We start from the raw sequence: 14,072 nt of genomic DNA, 5'->3' as shown, positions 1-14,072 counted from the left end.
AAAACCAAATAAATTCAAAATATATTGGAATCTGTATTTATCTTGTTGGGCAAATAGGAAACACAGGCAGCAAACATCGGCCATAATTACATACACAGTACACAAAAGACACGAAAAACAAACAGAGATATCTTTTTGGGCCGAGATAAGCTGGAAGGTCCAAACTCTTTAGAGTAACTGGGTCCATGCAACAGGTGCCACATGCGGCGCATGGGCTGAATTTCTAATGAGCCCAACTTCCGCCGGGCACTAGCCACTAACTAAAATCACGACTGGGCATCATGTGGATGGCGGTGCCATCAAAATTCAATAACATAATCAGGGGCAGAGGCAGAGGCCCCAGCACCGGGACAGTAGTTGATGAAGGAGCTTATCAGCTGCTCTCTCAGCAGTCGCCAGCCACATCTCTCCGCTCTTAGCATCCACATTGGCATCCACTTCTTCGGGCAATTGACCAAAGAATCGGGGATCGCTTGGGTTTCCAGTCCTCAGTTGCCGTGGAGCAGCGCCAGTGTCAAGGTCTCTCGAGTTCAAGGAACGGCCAAAGACACGCGTCATCGCCAAGTCAGTCAGTGGTTGATAGTTAATTGTGCGTTTTGCGTTTTGTTTTGCCTGGCTTTGGTTCATTAAACAAAGATGTTGTGAGACGCGATTTTTGTGTGATTTATAATTGGGTTTCTTTGGCAGCTAAATGGCTTTTTCATGAACCCTAATGATGAGTGTTTGTGACGGTCCTGGCATAATTTATGAAGTGAATACCGATGAATGCAATAAGAGCATTTATTGGAGGAGTAAACAAACTAGAAAGTGCATTTCCCGAGGGTTTTAAGAGAAATATAAATTATGTAGAGGACTTTGACAAAAAATTGATTTGTTTCCAGACGAAAAGTGTTGGTTTTCGCAGAGCAGAGGCTGTTTCCCTATGGTTGTCAGACAAATACTTCAAAGTAAAGGAAGTCGCCCTGCAATTCTTATCAGCCAACAGGTTTGCCTGTAAGCTCCAGCATAATAAAGATTGACTTTCTTAACCTGACGACGTGCATAAATTAAAGCACAAACAAACGGCGGTCCTCACACTCACACGGGTGACAACAAAGAATGGCAAGCGGCAGCAAAAACAAACTCATTTGCACCACAAAATATTAAAAGAAAAAGCCAGCCAAGTGTGTGTGTGTGTGTGTTCGTTGGCCGCTCTGTTGTCTTCTGCTTCTTGCTATTTTAATGTGAAAGCGCTGTTAGCCCCGAACTACAGCCCCACCCCCACCCCCCGCCAAACACCTTTTGCCGCCAATCAGCTGTGAGCCGCCTCAAAAAGAGAGAGGTGGCCAAAAGAGAGAGAGGTTCATTTGAATAAGAAACAGAAACAGAAAAAGCGCCTAGCTTTTGGCCGTTCTCGGTGTTGGCCTTAATGGAAACCGTTATGCGCGTAGCGCAGTCGACGCCGACTGCACGCATGCGCACATGTTGGAGGCTTTGCCTTTGCCTTTGGCTTTAAGCCGGAGCGAGCGAGAGAGTTGGCTTACGCTTACTTACCAATTTCGCCTTACCAACTTCTTCAGCTCTGCCGGCGTGGCCAAATCTCAGCCGAAGCGGGCAGAGGCAGCGGCAGCGGCAGAGGCGACTCCACCTGGCTCACCTGGTTTGTGGATCTTTTGTGTGAGCTCCACTCCGCAGACGTGCGCAACTTGTCGCGCTCTTAACTTGGTCTTCTGCTCGTCTTCCGTCTTCCGCGACTCTGTGTGTGTGTCTGCGGGGCCCAAAACGAGTGTGGTGTGTGTGTGTGAAATAATTGGCCTGACCCAAAGTCCCGAGGCAAGTTCAAGTGCAAGAATACAAGCCGAAAGGAAACGAATCTCGGGAAACACAGATTTTCCCAGCCGGCTAACAGTGCTTTGTGTGATTTTTTTGCCATAAAACAAAGGGTAGAACTCCGGAAAAGGCCAGAGAGGAGCCAGTGTCAAACCAACAAGCGAAAAGTGAAGAAACTCATAAAACTAAGCCAGCCACGAAGTTGAGAGTTATAACAACACTCATATGGTAACAGCGAATTAAAAGAAATGACCCAAAATAGCTGGCCGCAGTGAACCGAACCTCCGACGTCAACTGGCAGCCAACGCAAGTAAATGCAAAAGATCCGAGACTAAGATACGCATCCGCCAGATACGCCGGCTTTTGTGTGTGTATGTGTATGGCCCAAAGTAGCTGTGCACTTTCTACCGCGTACAAGTCAATTAAGCGCCAGCCCACTGTGGCCACAGATACAGATGCAGCCACAGATTCAGATTGGGATTCCGATACAGATACAGATGCCGAGATACAGCAGCCGATAGATGCGCATAACTGCAACTAACTGCACCAGCAGAGGCAGTGAAACAAGAGCAGCAAGTTCAAGCGCCGCAAACACGGCCAAAGCTCAGAAACGAGTCCAAAGCAAAAGTCGCTCCTTCTGTGTTGAAATTTATTGAAATTCCTGTAAAATGCAAGCAAGCCAAGGCGGCTTGTTGGCAGCAGCAACAGCAGCAGCTTAGTACAAGTGTTTCAATTGCGCTGCGACTGCTTCTGCTTCTGCTTCTGCTTCGGCCGCTGAGAAGAGACCAGGCAGAACTTTGCCTTCTCCAGCTTCCAGCATCTCAGCCGCAGCCGCAGCCTCCGCTGCACCTTGGCAAACGATTTTTGCTTTTCGGTTTAAAGAACTGGTCTGATCGTGGTTATGCCAATGGCCGGGCGAGGGTATCACGGGTTGCATGGACTGGGAGTCCTACTGTGTGTCTTTTGGTCTTTTCAAATTATATACATTTCAAAAAGAATTCCATTGGGGCATTTATTTCCTCAAAGATAGGACTTCAGCTTTCAAGTTCTAAAACCCCACCTATTTCCCCTGATAGATCAGTAGCAATAGGTCGACTAAGCCCCAACCACACACGGCTCTTCCTTATTGTTGGAGGCCTGCCAGTCCGCCTGTCTTTGGTCTAAAACGCACTCGACAGCAGGGCGGGAATGGGGGAAGCGGAGGGGGCAGCACGTTTGTCTTGCGGCCACAGATGATCTGGCAGTAGGATGCCTGTTGCGTTATTTGCATTTCACGTTCTGGGGCCGCTCTGGTTTATACAGGTTTGCCTGCGCCGGGCACGTCTCCTGCCAGGCCGATGATGATGGGATGATAGGATGAGGCTGCGTAGAGTAGCATAAAATGGCTCGGCGTAATTATTGTAATTTGCATTCGGCATTTGCAATTGAGAAATTGCCGTTGATGGTTGCATTGAACCTGCAAATGCAGCTGCCGAAACAATTAGCCGGCCCTCAGCTCCGCGACAGGCGATGCGCACGCCTGCCCATCAAGTTTGTGCCCAGAGTCTTTCGTTTTCGGCTAATGAAACGGGGGACAGTTGGGCACAGGTAGCCCGGAGACACCGAACTGCTGAGCCATGGCTGCCCGCAGCTGAGTGGACACAATACGAAAAAAAGTAAAAAGTAAAACACACAAACAAAATTTCTCCGAGCTCCGTTTTTGGTAAGCAGAAATGAAAGCAGCGCCAAGCGAGACGCACTTCTTATTTGATTACACTAGAAACATAGTCGATGTGTATGTGTTTTCTTTTGACGAACTAGTTGTACCACGGCAAATGGCATAATTCTTTTGTTCAGCATTTGAAATTACAAGCCGCTGCTGGCATTTCACTTTTCTTTTAGGTAAATACTAAAAAAGCCACAAAGAAATTCGTTGGCTTTCGCTTTTACCCAGGGCAAACTCAGCAAAATGTATTTTTAATAACAAACAAAACAAATTGTAATTTCACTTTTAACGAGCAAATGAAATTGTCACTTGTATCGAGTAGCGAGTGGAAATTACTTAATTGCCCATAAAGCGAGGTGGAGCTGGAGGGACAGCCCCGGACAGCCCGACGCCGAACCGATGGAAATCATGCAAATCATCCGCTGCTTCTGACCCAGATCCGGCCACATCTCGCTCTTCCCAGGCGTATTCTGGTTATCGCTCTCAGAAATTCATGTTAATTTGCACACACCGCGAACGCCAACACAATTATACAGATACGCATACCGATATGGTCTGAACGTGACCCAAATACACAAATAGCTGGCCAACATTTTTGAGGCTGCGAAAAGCCAAACAATCGTGGAACTGGACTTGCGATCGAATGTGTAGTGCTAGACAATGGTGTTCGATTCGATGCGAATTGAATCCAGCACTTAATTGAGGCAACCCGCCTGCATATGTTTTATGGCTTCCGGTCTTGATTACGGACTCCCGATACGGATTTAGCATTCGGGCTTAATTAAAGCTATTTTCTGAGCTCTGAGTTCCAAGTTCCTCTCGGCCAGGTTCAACGACCGTATTACGCAACTCACAGAAGAGTCGCTAACAATAAGAGTTACTCTTTTGCCCCTTTTCCCGCGAACGCAGCTAATTTCTCAACGCTGCAGAATCGTGACTGAAAGAAAGACCCAGCGAAACCAAGCCAAACAGAACCGAACAGAACGCTCGATCAATGAATGTGCTGTCACCGCAAGATGCCTCCGGGCATGGGCACAAGTATGCGAGACATAGACTCATATAGACGCGCCTTGTCATCGGATCCCGGAGCAGGTCCAGTTAACTCCAGCCAACTCATCATCATCATTTGTTGTCGCCAGTTATTGGTTCGCTTTCTTTGATTGCTCCGGTTTATGTCATCGTTTCTGTACATTTCCCAGCGCTGAACTTTCTTTGCCAGATCGAACTCCGGCTCAATTAGGCGTGTGTTGAACCCCGACTTGAGCTGGGATGAGAACCAGCTGGCAACTGGCAACTGGGCCCTGGGAATGGGAATGGGAACCTGGGGTTAAGTGCATTTCCGCACGGTTATATAAACGGTGGACAGATTATACAATCACTTAAACGATTCCCGTTTGGATCGCTTTCTATGCACACACACTTTTGCTTTCCATTTGGGGCATTTTAGGCATGACTAAACCAGCAGTCCGGCATATTACACATACGCCCCGTCTGCCCTAGCAAATTTAGCTCTGCTCGGTTTCTGTTTCTGTGTTTTGTTTCATTTTTCCCCGTTTTTGCATATGCAAGTCACCGGAGACAGACTTTCACCTACTTGAGTCAGCGGCAGCGTGTTGCTTCTACGCACTTGCTGCTTCCTCTGATTCGCCCGCTTCTTTTCCCTTGTGGTTGTTGGGCCGTGCCCATTGGTTTGGTGTATAAAAATATAGATTCGTTTAGTTATCAATTTGAATAGGGCCGTAAAAACGTTTCACATTTCCCATGACTCATCTGAAGACTTATAGTTTTGTATACTCTTTTTGCAGATGGGTGCACAACACACGGATACAGACACCTATACGTACACAGCAGCAAGGGCGGTAGAAGCCTCAGATCTGACCCCCAAAAAAAGTAGTTCATCAGCGATAACCCCGGCCAAGATGCCACGCCCCAGCCTCGTCTTCAGCCTCCTCACACTGGGCAGCCTGCTGCTGCTGACGATAGACGCCAGTCCCGTCTTTGTGGATAATCCCAGCTTAGCACAGTGTAAGTACCCGAGTGCCCGAATCTCACTTCTCACTTCCCTTATTGAATCATCGGCCAAATCAAGTTTATGGGTGTCAGCTAATTGACGCTCTCGCTTAGCTGGAATTACTCAGCGGGAAGATATTCGGCTGCAGATGCAGATACCGATCCCAGCAGGCCCTTTCTTCTACATTGCTTCCCAAGAACTCCAGCACTTTCTCTCACGTAGACAATTAAAAGTTTTTTTCGGGAAGGCACAGCCAGGGGGAGCATCCACTGTGATTACAATGGAATTAAAATCATATCCCAAGTAGCCCCACCTTCAACCAGAAGCTACAAGAAACTTGAGAAAATATAATAAGCACGTTTGAAATGGAGTAATAACTATGAGAAGTGAAGATAAATTGTTTTAATAATAATACAAAAACGTGATTCATTTTTAGAAACCAAAGCATAGATATACTTTGTCTGAATCTTTATTGAATGCATGAATAAGTACACAATATTTTTTAACAGTAGAAAAGATCGGTCAAAAATACTCACAAATAAAATTTATCTAAAGAAAATGTATATATTAAAAACATTTAAGTTCCAATAAATAGAAAAGTTAAGTAATGGAATAAACCTATACCTAATTCTTCTAATCCCTTGCAGACATTTTTTAATATTCTGAATAGTTTCTGGATCTTTAACTTCATGCTTAGGAAAATATGGTTAAAGTCTGGTTCATGGTTGGTTGGAGATGGTTGATGATCTCGCGATGACAGCAGCTGGTAGCAATAAACTTTATTGCCAAAAAGACCAGAAATGGGCAGCAGAAAACAAAAGACTTAAGCGACGAACTCGTTCGCAGTGAGACCAAATTGAGAACAGAAACAGAAACAGCGACAGAGCCAGAGCATTTCTAATGAAAGTAATCAAAATTAATGACAATAGAGACAGGCGTTGCCGGGAACGAAGATTAATTGGGTCATAGCCATTAAGAATCAAACTTATACGCTATTAGCACTTCCTCTGCGGCCCCACACAGCTGCCAATTTGTCTGCGAGAAAGACAACAAAGCGCAGCCTTTGAGCGGCCAGCGGAAAGATGAAAATAAAACTACGAAACTTTCATATAAACCGAGGCTGGCCTGGCCAAAGAGCCAAACTGGCAAACGTCAGCGAGCAAAAGCAATTGAGGTCAGCCATCAAAGAATGTTGCCATAAAATAAGCAACCACCGCCGCCAGTCGGGCCATTCCGCAGTCCGCAGTCCCCCTTGGACACTTGGACACTCGGACGCGGACCGGGAATCAGATTCGGAATCGGAATCATACTCGGTCTCGCACTCTTGACAAGAAAGCGTGTGCCGGCGAGCATTTCATGTTTACGACTGGACCGCAGCGGCAACAAAGAAAATATAAATAATATGGATACACACAGGCAGACAGACAGATACACCCGGGGACGGGAAGAGGCGGCTGCAGAAAGCGGAAAGTAAATTTGATGGCAAGTGAAAGGGAAACAAGGCAACGAGCCCGGGGATCGAACCGGACCCTCGGTTCTGGCCTGACGCTGACCCACTTAAGCCGCTGCGCCACTCACCCACAATCGGGCCACGAAAATGTGGTGCCGCATTCGCATGCCAAAAACGAATTTCCTACATTGCAATGCGGGTCTGTTTCCCTCTATCCGCCCCTCACTTCGCCGCCTTCGATTCTGGCTGTTTGGTAGGCCAGGCGAGCGGCTAGCGAAACATATGCTAAGCTGTTGACCCAAAAAGCCACAAAACGAAGTGCAAACAGAACCGCTGCCGGTTCTTGGCCACGATCTATTGAACGTGACAATGTCTCGGGCTGAATCCACTTTTCGTTGGATTGATTTTCGTTTTCGGCTCTGCTGCCCGCAAGTTCGTGCCTTGAGTCATCTGTTTTTGCGCCGCCTTCGAGGCATGGAAACTCATATGCCTCGGGGAGCTCTGGCGAGAATGTCGTGTTAATTGCATAAGAAATGCGCGACACTTTAACGGCTAAAGTTCAATAAACGCAAAACACCAAAAAGGCAGTGGGCAATATTTATTTGAATACCCTCTAGAAAGGTGGCAGTATTAAATTTTGGGGTTGCGTTAAATTCCCCAACATGAATTTCCGAAGCCTTTTTAAAATTTAAAATTTAAATTAATTCCTTGAGTAGAGATTTTTGCAAGGCATTCAAAATCATTTTTGCGGAATGCCATACAATTGTCTGTAGTATGTTGCCCAACATATATATTTATAATTTACGTGCAATATTTTATAATATGTCCAAGAGTAAACGGCAGTTTATAAAAACCAAGGTAAAATTAATATCCAAAACTCGCACCTCCATAATGCTTTCCAAAGAGGTATTTAAAAAATCGCTTTAGTCAAGCGGACCCGATTTGTTTTCTTTACGTTTAGCAGCAGAAGTCAAGCAAAGTGGCTTATTTATGTGCGAGTATTTTCAGCGTTAAGCCTGAAATGCCTCTGCTCTCTTGTTAAGTAAATTTATGGCCAAAAGGGGGAATCAGGACCGCCGACTGGGCTTTCTTCGGACACACTTACTGCTCCAAGTGCTTTTGTCCCTGGCCGCGATTTGTCAGAGCCCCGAAACACAAATAACTCTTGGCCCCGTGCTGCTGCCTGTAATTATACAAGTTCAAAGCTCGAGCTCTTGGATAATTCTCGGCTCGATTACACAATGACGATGATGACGATGCTGGCGGTTCTTGGAGAAGCGGCAGCCGCAGAAAAGCAGAAATCATAAATAAATAACAATAATGCGGATGGGCTACTGTTGCCTCATCGGGCGGTCTTATGTGTATGTTTTGGCCTGGTGATGATGACGCCCTTCAGCGATCTGGCGGCTTTTATGGGTTCTCCTCGTGCTGGGCTTTGGGCTCATGTTCGTGTTCGTCTTCGTCTTCGTTTGTTGCCACTTCATTTTCAATTGTGTTAACTGTTTGCCTAACGGTAAAGGCCTGGCTCAAATTGGCGTACAAATTCGAAGGCGTTAATCGCCGCAGCAAACGGAAATGGTGTGGAGCAGTCGATTCGAGTCGGTGGAACCAGAATAGGAATCTTATTTGCTTTGCCCCTTACCACCATCATCATCATCATCACTATTATCGTTATTTTGTGTTACCATTATACTGATTGTTCTGGTAATTATCTTGCTATTAATAGTCCAATCTGGTCGAAATATCCGTCACCTGCCCTGCATCGTTCGCAAGTCGGGACGCTCTGGAGTCTGCATGTTTGCCATCGATTGCATCAAGCAGAATGGCACGCACCTGGGCACCTGCATCGATCGTTTCTACTTTGGCTCGTGCTGTGCGATGAAGGTGAGTAAACAGTGAACCCCCCGAGGTAACCACAGATCCTTTTCATTTGATTTTATATGTGTCAACCAGGAGGAAGGCTCGCTCTTCGCGCCGGAGATCAACGACAACAGCATCGACCAGAACACCATTTCCCACTTTGCCCACGAGTCCACCACTTTGCCCACCAGCGCTCTCTTTAAGCTTACCACCGAAAGCAGCTTCTCCAGCAGCAGCAGTGGTGGCAGCACCACCCACCAGCACACCACCAACGAGCTGCTCAAGAACGTCACCCAGTCGTACCTGAGCACCGCCAAGCCGGCACCTGTCCGCACCACCAGCAACCACTCGCTATCAACCACACGCCGCCCACCGTTGGCCCACACCACCCACAAGAACTCGCACTTTGTGGTGCGCACCACTCTGAAACCCAACGTGGTGCCCACGACGACGACGGGGACGCCAACCATTAAGCCACCACGCCGCCGCACCACCACCGCCAGACCGGTGCTAACCACCGCTCCGGTTGTGGAGCAGCGCATTGAAACCACCTCGGTGCCCACCAAATTTGTGACTTTCCAAATTGTGGAGACCACGACGCCGCCGGTGACTGAACCCACCCACCTGCAGGAGACTACAACAACCACAACCAGGCGGCACACAAGACCGACAGGGAGCAGCTCGGTAGCCAGCAGGACAACCAGCAAAACAACAACCACTAGCACGACTACAACAACAACAACAGCAGCTCCACCCACAACAACGAGCACAAAGGCAGCCGCAGGCACCCAGCGTCCAACACCGCCGCTGCGCACCACCACTGCAAAGCCGCATAAAACACATTCCAGCCGAAGGCCAGCGCCAGCAAAAAAGCCAGTCGGTTCGACAACAACCACCGCCAGTGGAACGCAATCCACACGAAAGCCGGCCGACAGTCTGGCCAGTAGCAGCACCACTGCGAATGGCACCACAGCCACCACAGCCACCACTTTACCAGCTCGCAGGCCAGTCGTTCAGACGAGCAGCAGCAGTAGTAGTAGTAGCAGTAGCTCCAGCTCAACATCAACAACCACCGTGTTTAGAGATGAAGTGACCAAGAACCGTACCACAACAAGGCAGCCGGAACGCACCACTCAAGCTCCGCGACCCAAACCAAAACCAACCGGGGAAATTGTGAAGGTTCCCGCTCTGCTGGCTGAGCCAACAACAACCACTGTAGAAACAGATTCATCCAGCAGCAGCAGCCCGTCGAAGACGCCAGCAACTAGCACCACTCCTTTGGTAACCAAAAAGAGGCCAACCACCACCACTACAGCGCCGACAACAACAACCACTACAACAACAACACCAAAACCGACTCGAAAATCCACAACAACAAAAGTTCCAGCAACAACCACTTCTAAGGCTACTACAACAAGCACCACAAAAGCAACAACAACAACCACCACCACAACTACAACTACAGCAAGACCCGTGCTCACCACCGAGGCAACAACCAGTGCACCCTTAACGACAACCACCAAAAAGACCGGCCTGATTACCTGGACAGATGTGGAGGCTGAGCCACCGACCAACGCCAGCATTTCAAATGATTGGCAACCAGCACCACCTTCAAATTGGGTACCCCTAGCCACCGAAACACCTGAAGCGACGAACAAAACATCGGCTACCACAGGTGAGTCTTGAACCACTAAAGCTAAATAGCTTAAACAAATAATATTTCTAACCGAAGATTGCTCTATGCTTGACTTAAAGTTAGATTACAATTAAGTTTTAAAAACAAGTAATTTTTGGTTTTAGACATTTTTAAGTTTAAATAAACCCTTTTAAAGTGTATTTTGCCAGTGCACCCAATGGCTTTGCTAATGCTGCTCTATATCCTTTCACAGCTCCACCCAGTGCCACCGACAAAGTGGTCATCTCGGTGGCCACCAGCGTCAGTGAGGTGGAGACCCACGGCCCGGGTAAGCCGCAGAAGACCACAAAGCCACCTAAACCCACCAGCACAGCAAGGCCCACAACAACAACAACACCCTCTACGACCACTGCAGCACCGACAACCACAGTGAAAACCACAGAGGCACCAGCGAGCAGCATAGAATTAGCATCATCTACATCATCTTACACTGATCTTAGCAGTGAGGTGGCTTCTAGCAGTATCGCTAGCACCACCAGCAGCCCAACAACCACAGCTGAAACCACCGATTATAGCGGCGAAGAACCGAACACAACGACCATCGAGGCTACAGGCACCACCACCGTGGCACCCGCCAATGCATTGGAGGGCGTCGATTACAAGGAAGGTGAGTGTCGAGAAAACCCGTTTCCTGCAGGGAGAAATCTATTAATACCTCGTGGCTGACTTTGGCCATAAGACAAAGCCAACGTGCGTGGCCATTAAATTCAATTTGAAGGCTAAACGCTGGCCTTGAAGGCCAAGAACCAGAGACATCTTCCGAGATCCTGTCCTGGGCCAGCTCATAAATGATTACACAGAGAGAAAGCACAACCAAATCAGTTGTATTTATGCAGGGGGTCTCTTTCATATCTGGAATCACATCGAATGTCTAAGTCTAAGTCAAAGCTTTGAAACTTAACATTAACCTTGTGAACTACAATCCTTGATTTAAACTACATTGTTTAAATGTTAAAACTATAAGCGACTATATAATATGTTTAAATTATTTAAAAGTGCTTCGATCCAAAAGTGTTTTTGGATGAAAAGGCTGGGCTTCAATCATGAAATTGTACTTAAATTCTAACATAAATTTATTTACCCTTCCTTCAACATTACCTTAAAGTTTGATGAGCTGCCCAACATTTTTCTCCGTGCAAGAACACTCCTAAGCAGGACTCTTGCTAGACGCAGTCCACAACAATTTTTACAGCAATCATTTACAATAATGACTGCATCGTGTATGGGATCGCGTCGGTCATTGTGCCGCATGGGTCACGTTGTCGGTCGTCTGCCAAAGACAACCAAAAACGAGCCAATCCCGCGCTTCTCTTCCCTGCAGCCCGTTGACCGATTTGCGGCGGCAAAAGCAATCTTGATGCACGAATCGAAACGAGTCGCGCTGCGGTGCAGATCGCCTCGGTTCGGTTTGGTTCGGGCCAAGACAAGTTGCTGGCCATAAAGTAGGCCGCTGACTGCCTGCCTTGCGGCTGGCCAAAGCAAGGACTGGGCTGCTGATGCGCCTCCTTGGCCAAAGCACATTACATTTGCGGCCGAAATGACTGAGTGCCAGGCGGAGTGATTAAAATGTTTAAGGCCCTGGCGGGCCCATTACTTTAATTGTGACCTAAAGCAGGCCTATTAACCAAGATCCCACTCTGAATCTGCTCTCCCTGCTTCAGTCTGCGGTCGCCGCATGTTCCCCGAGCCCCGTATTGTTGGAGGAGCTAATGCCGCCTTTGGTCGCTGGCCCTGGCAGATCTCCCTGCGCCAGTGGCGCACCTCAACCTACCTGCACAAGTGCGGAGCTGCCCTGCTGAACGAGAACTGGGCGATCACGGCGGCCCATTGCGTGGACAAGTGAGTAACCGATGGCCGTTCCCCATTCCAAAACCATTGCTCACGAGTGTCACTTCTCAGTGTGCCACCCTCTGATCTCCTGCTGCGCCTGGGCGAGTACGATCTGGCGGAGGAGGAGGAGCCCTACGGCTACCAGGAGCGACGTGTGCAGATCGTCGCCTCGCATCCGCAGTTTGATCCGCGCACCTTCGAGTACGATCTGGCCCTGCTCAGGTTAGTTATGCCCCATATGCCCGCGCAGGAGGCACTATTAATTACAACTTCCGGTTCCCGGTTCCCAGGTGCTACGAGCCCGTCGTCTTCCAGCCGAACATCATTCCCGTTTGCGTGCCCGACAACGATGAGAACTTTATTGGCCAGACTGCCTTCGTCACCGGCTGGGGCCGCCTGTATGAGGACGGACCCCTGCCCAGCGTTCTGCAGGAGGTGGCCGTGCCCGTGATTAACAACACCATCTGTGAGTCCATGTACCGCTCCGCGGGCTACATCGAGCACATACCGCACATATTTATCTGCGCCGGTTGGAAGAAGGGCGGCTACGACTCCTGCGAAGGTGAGTAATGGCCAGTGATTGGAGGCACTTCTGTGAACCCGTCTATCTTTCTTCGCAGGTGATTCCGGTGGCCCCATGGTGCTGCAAAGGGAGGCGGACAAGCGATTCCAGCTTGGAGGCGTCATCTCGTGGGGCATCGGCTGTGCGGAGGCCAACCAGCCGGGCGTGTATACGCGCATCTCGGAGTTCCGGGACTGGATCAACCAGATTCTGCAGTTCTAGATTCTAGATCCCGCCGCGGCCAGATCCTTAGTGAATGCCTAGCCCGTCTTCCCCTTGAACGGCATCGGAATCCAACTGAAACTCGGACTCGTGCTCCGGTTATGGAGAGATCACAGGATCAGATTGGCCATAACCCGAGCAACGATTCCAGTTGCCACCATTTACCTCCACCTGCCCGCACAGCAACCACTGAACCAGAAACTGAAACTCCCATTGTCATAATCGTAATCTAACACTTAGCGTTGCCTAGCCCTAGCCCTAAAACTAGTTAGTGAATGTGATTAACCATAGATCACTGTTGCAGTCACGGCTCTTGTAACGTATTAATCGATTGGACTCCTAATTTATTCCCATTTGCTGTACATAATTTTCTAAATTATTGCATAACATTTACACTTAGCTTTAGTCCTATACAATATTAAATTAGGGGACTCAACGTCTGTTGGGTCCTTCGGTAGGGCATCATTATCACGTAAGTCGCTTCTTCCGGAATCGAACCATGCGGCAGAAGCTATTGTAATTTTATTTTATAACTTACTGTAATTATTTATTTATAGCAGCATATGCACTACAAAATTAATTCAATTAAAACGTTTAAAACCAACCCATTTCGTAGGTGCCTTTTTTCACAGCTCGATCATCTAAGCAAATACCTGAGAATTAAATCGCATTGTTAGCCTCCACAAATGAATATCGATAAGCGTAAGCCAGTCGTCCCTCGAAGAATGTCGAAACGAATTTTAAGGACCGAATCTTATTTATAATATTTTTATCCGTTAGTCGTAGAGTAAAAGGGTATATTGTAGAGGTGAAGAAAACATCGACGTTTCCTCGATAAACGATGTTTTTTTGACTTAAAAATTAATTTCTGACTGAGCTGAACTGGTAAAAGTTATTTAAAAAACAACAGAACGCTATAGTCGGGTG

At 47.9% G+C, this 14,072-nt stretch overlaps 1 protein-coding gene across 6 annotated transcripts; it reads left to right on the top strand.

The window, feature by feature from the left end:
* Positions 1-495: 495 nt before the first annotated feature.
* Np (serine protease notopleural) lies at positions 496-13,749 on the top strand. Of its 6 annotated transcripts, none has more exons than XM_017149931.3 (9): positions 496-564; positions 5,320-5,539; positions 8,702-8,859; positions 8,929-10,510; positions 10,725-11,138; positions 12,193-12,370; positions 12,431-12,583; positions 12,652-12,923; positions 12,982-13,749. In XM_017149931.3, exons 2-9 carry the CDS (start codon positions 5,320-5,322, stop codon positions 13,143-13,145), a joined length of 3,141 nt encoding a protein of 1,046 aa, XP_017005420.2. In that variant the 5' UTR covers positions 496-564; the 3' UTR covers positions 13,146-13,749. The 6 variants fall into 6 exon arrangements, with proteins under 6 accessions (XP_017005420.2, XP_017005418.2, XP_017005419.2 ...); XM_017149929.3 differs by having other exon boundaries at positions 498-589; XM_017149930.3 differs by having other exon boundaries at positions 503-568.
* The last annotated feature ends 323 nt before the right edge of the window (positions 13,750-14,072 follow it).

This window comes from Drosophila takahashii, chromosome 2R (genome assembly GCF_030179915.1).
Source record: "Drosophila takahashii strain IR98-3 E-12201 chromosome 2R, DtakHiC1v2, whole genome shotgun sequence".
NCBI classification, from domain to species: Eukaryota; Metazoa; Arthropoda; class Insecta; order Diptera; family Drosophilidae; genus Drosophila; species Drosophila takahashii.
The sequence above is the reverse complement of the archived record's forward strand: the minus strand, read 5'-3'. Positions and strand labels throughout refer to the sequence as shown.

Excerpts from the sequence above, each read along its gene's own strand:
- Np (XM_017149931.3), top strand. The coding sequence starts at position 5,320 with ATGGGTGCACAACACACGGATACAGACACCTATACGTACACAGCAGCA. Across the intron at positions 10,511-10,724 it reads CAAAACATCGGCTACCACAG|CTCCACCCAGTGCCACCGAC; the intron begins GTGAGTCTTGAA and ends ATCCTTTCACAG. Across the intron at positions 12,924-12,981 it reads CGGCTACGACTCCTGCGAAG|GTGATTCCGGTGGCCCCATG; the intron begins GTGAGTAATGGC and ends CTTTCTTCGCAG.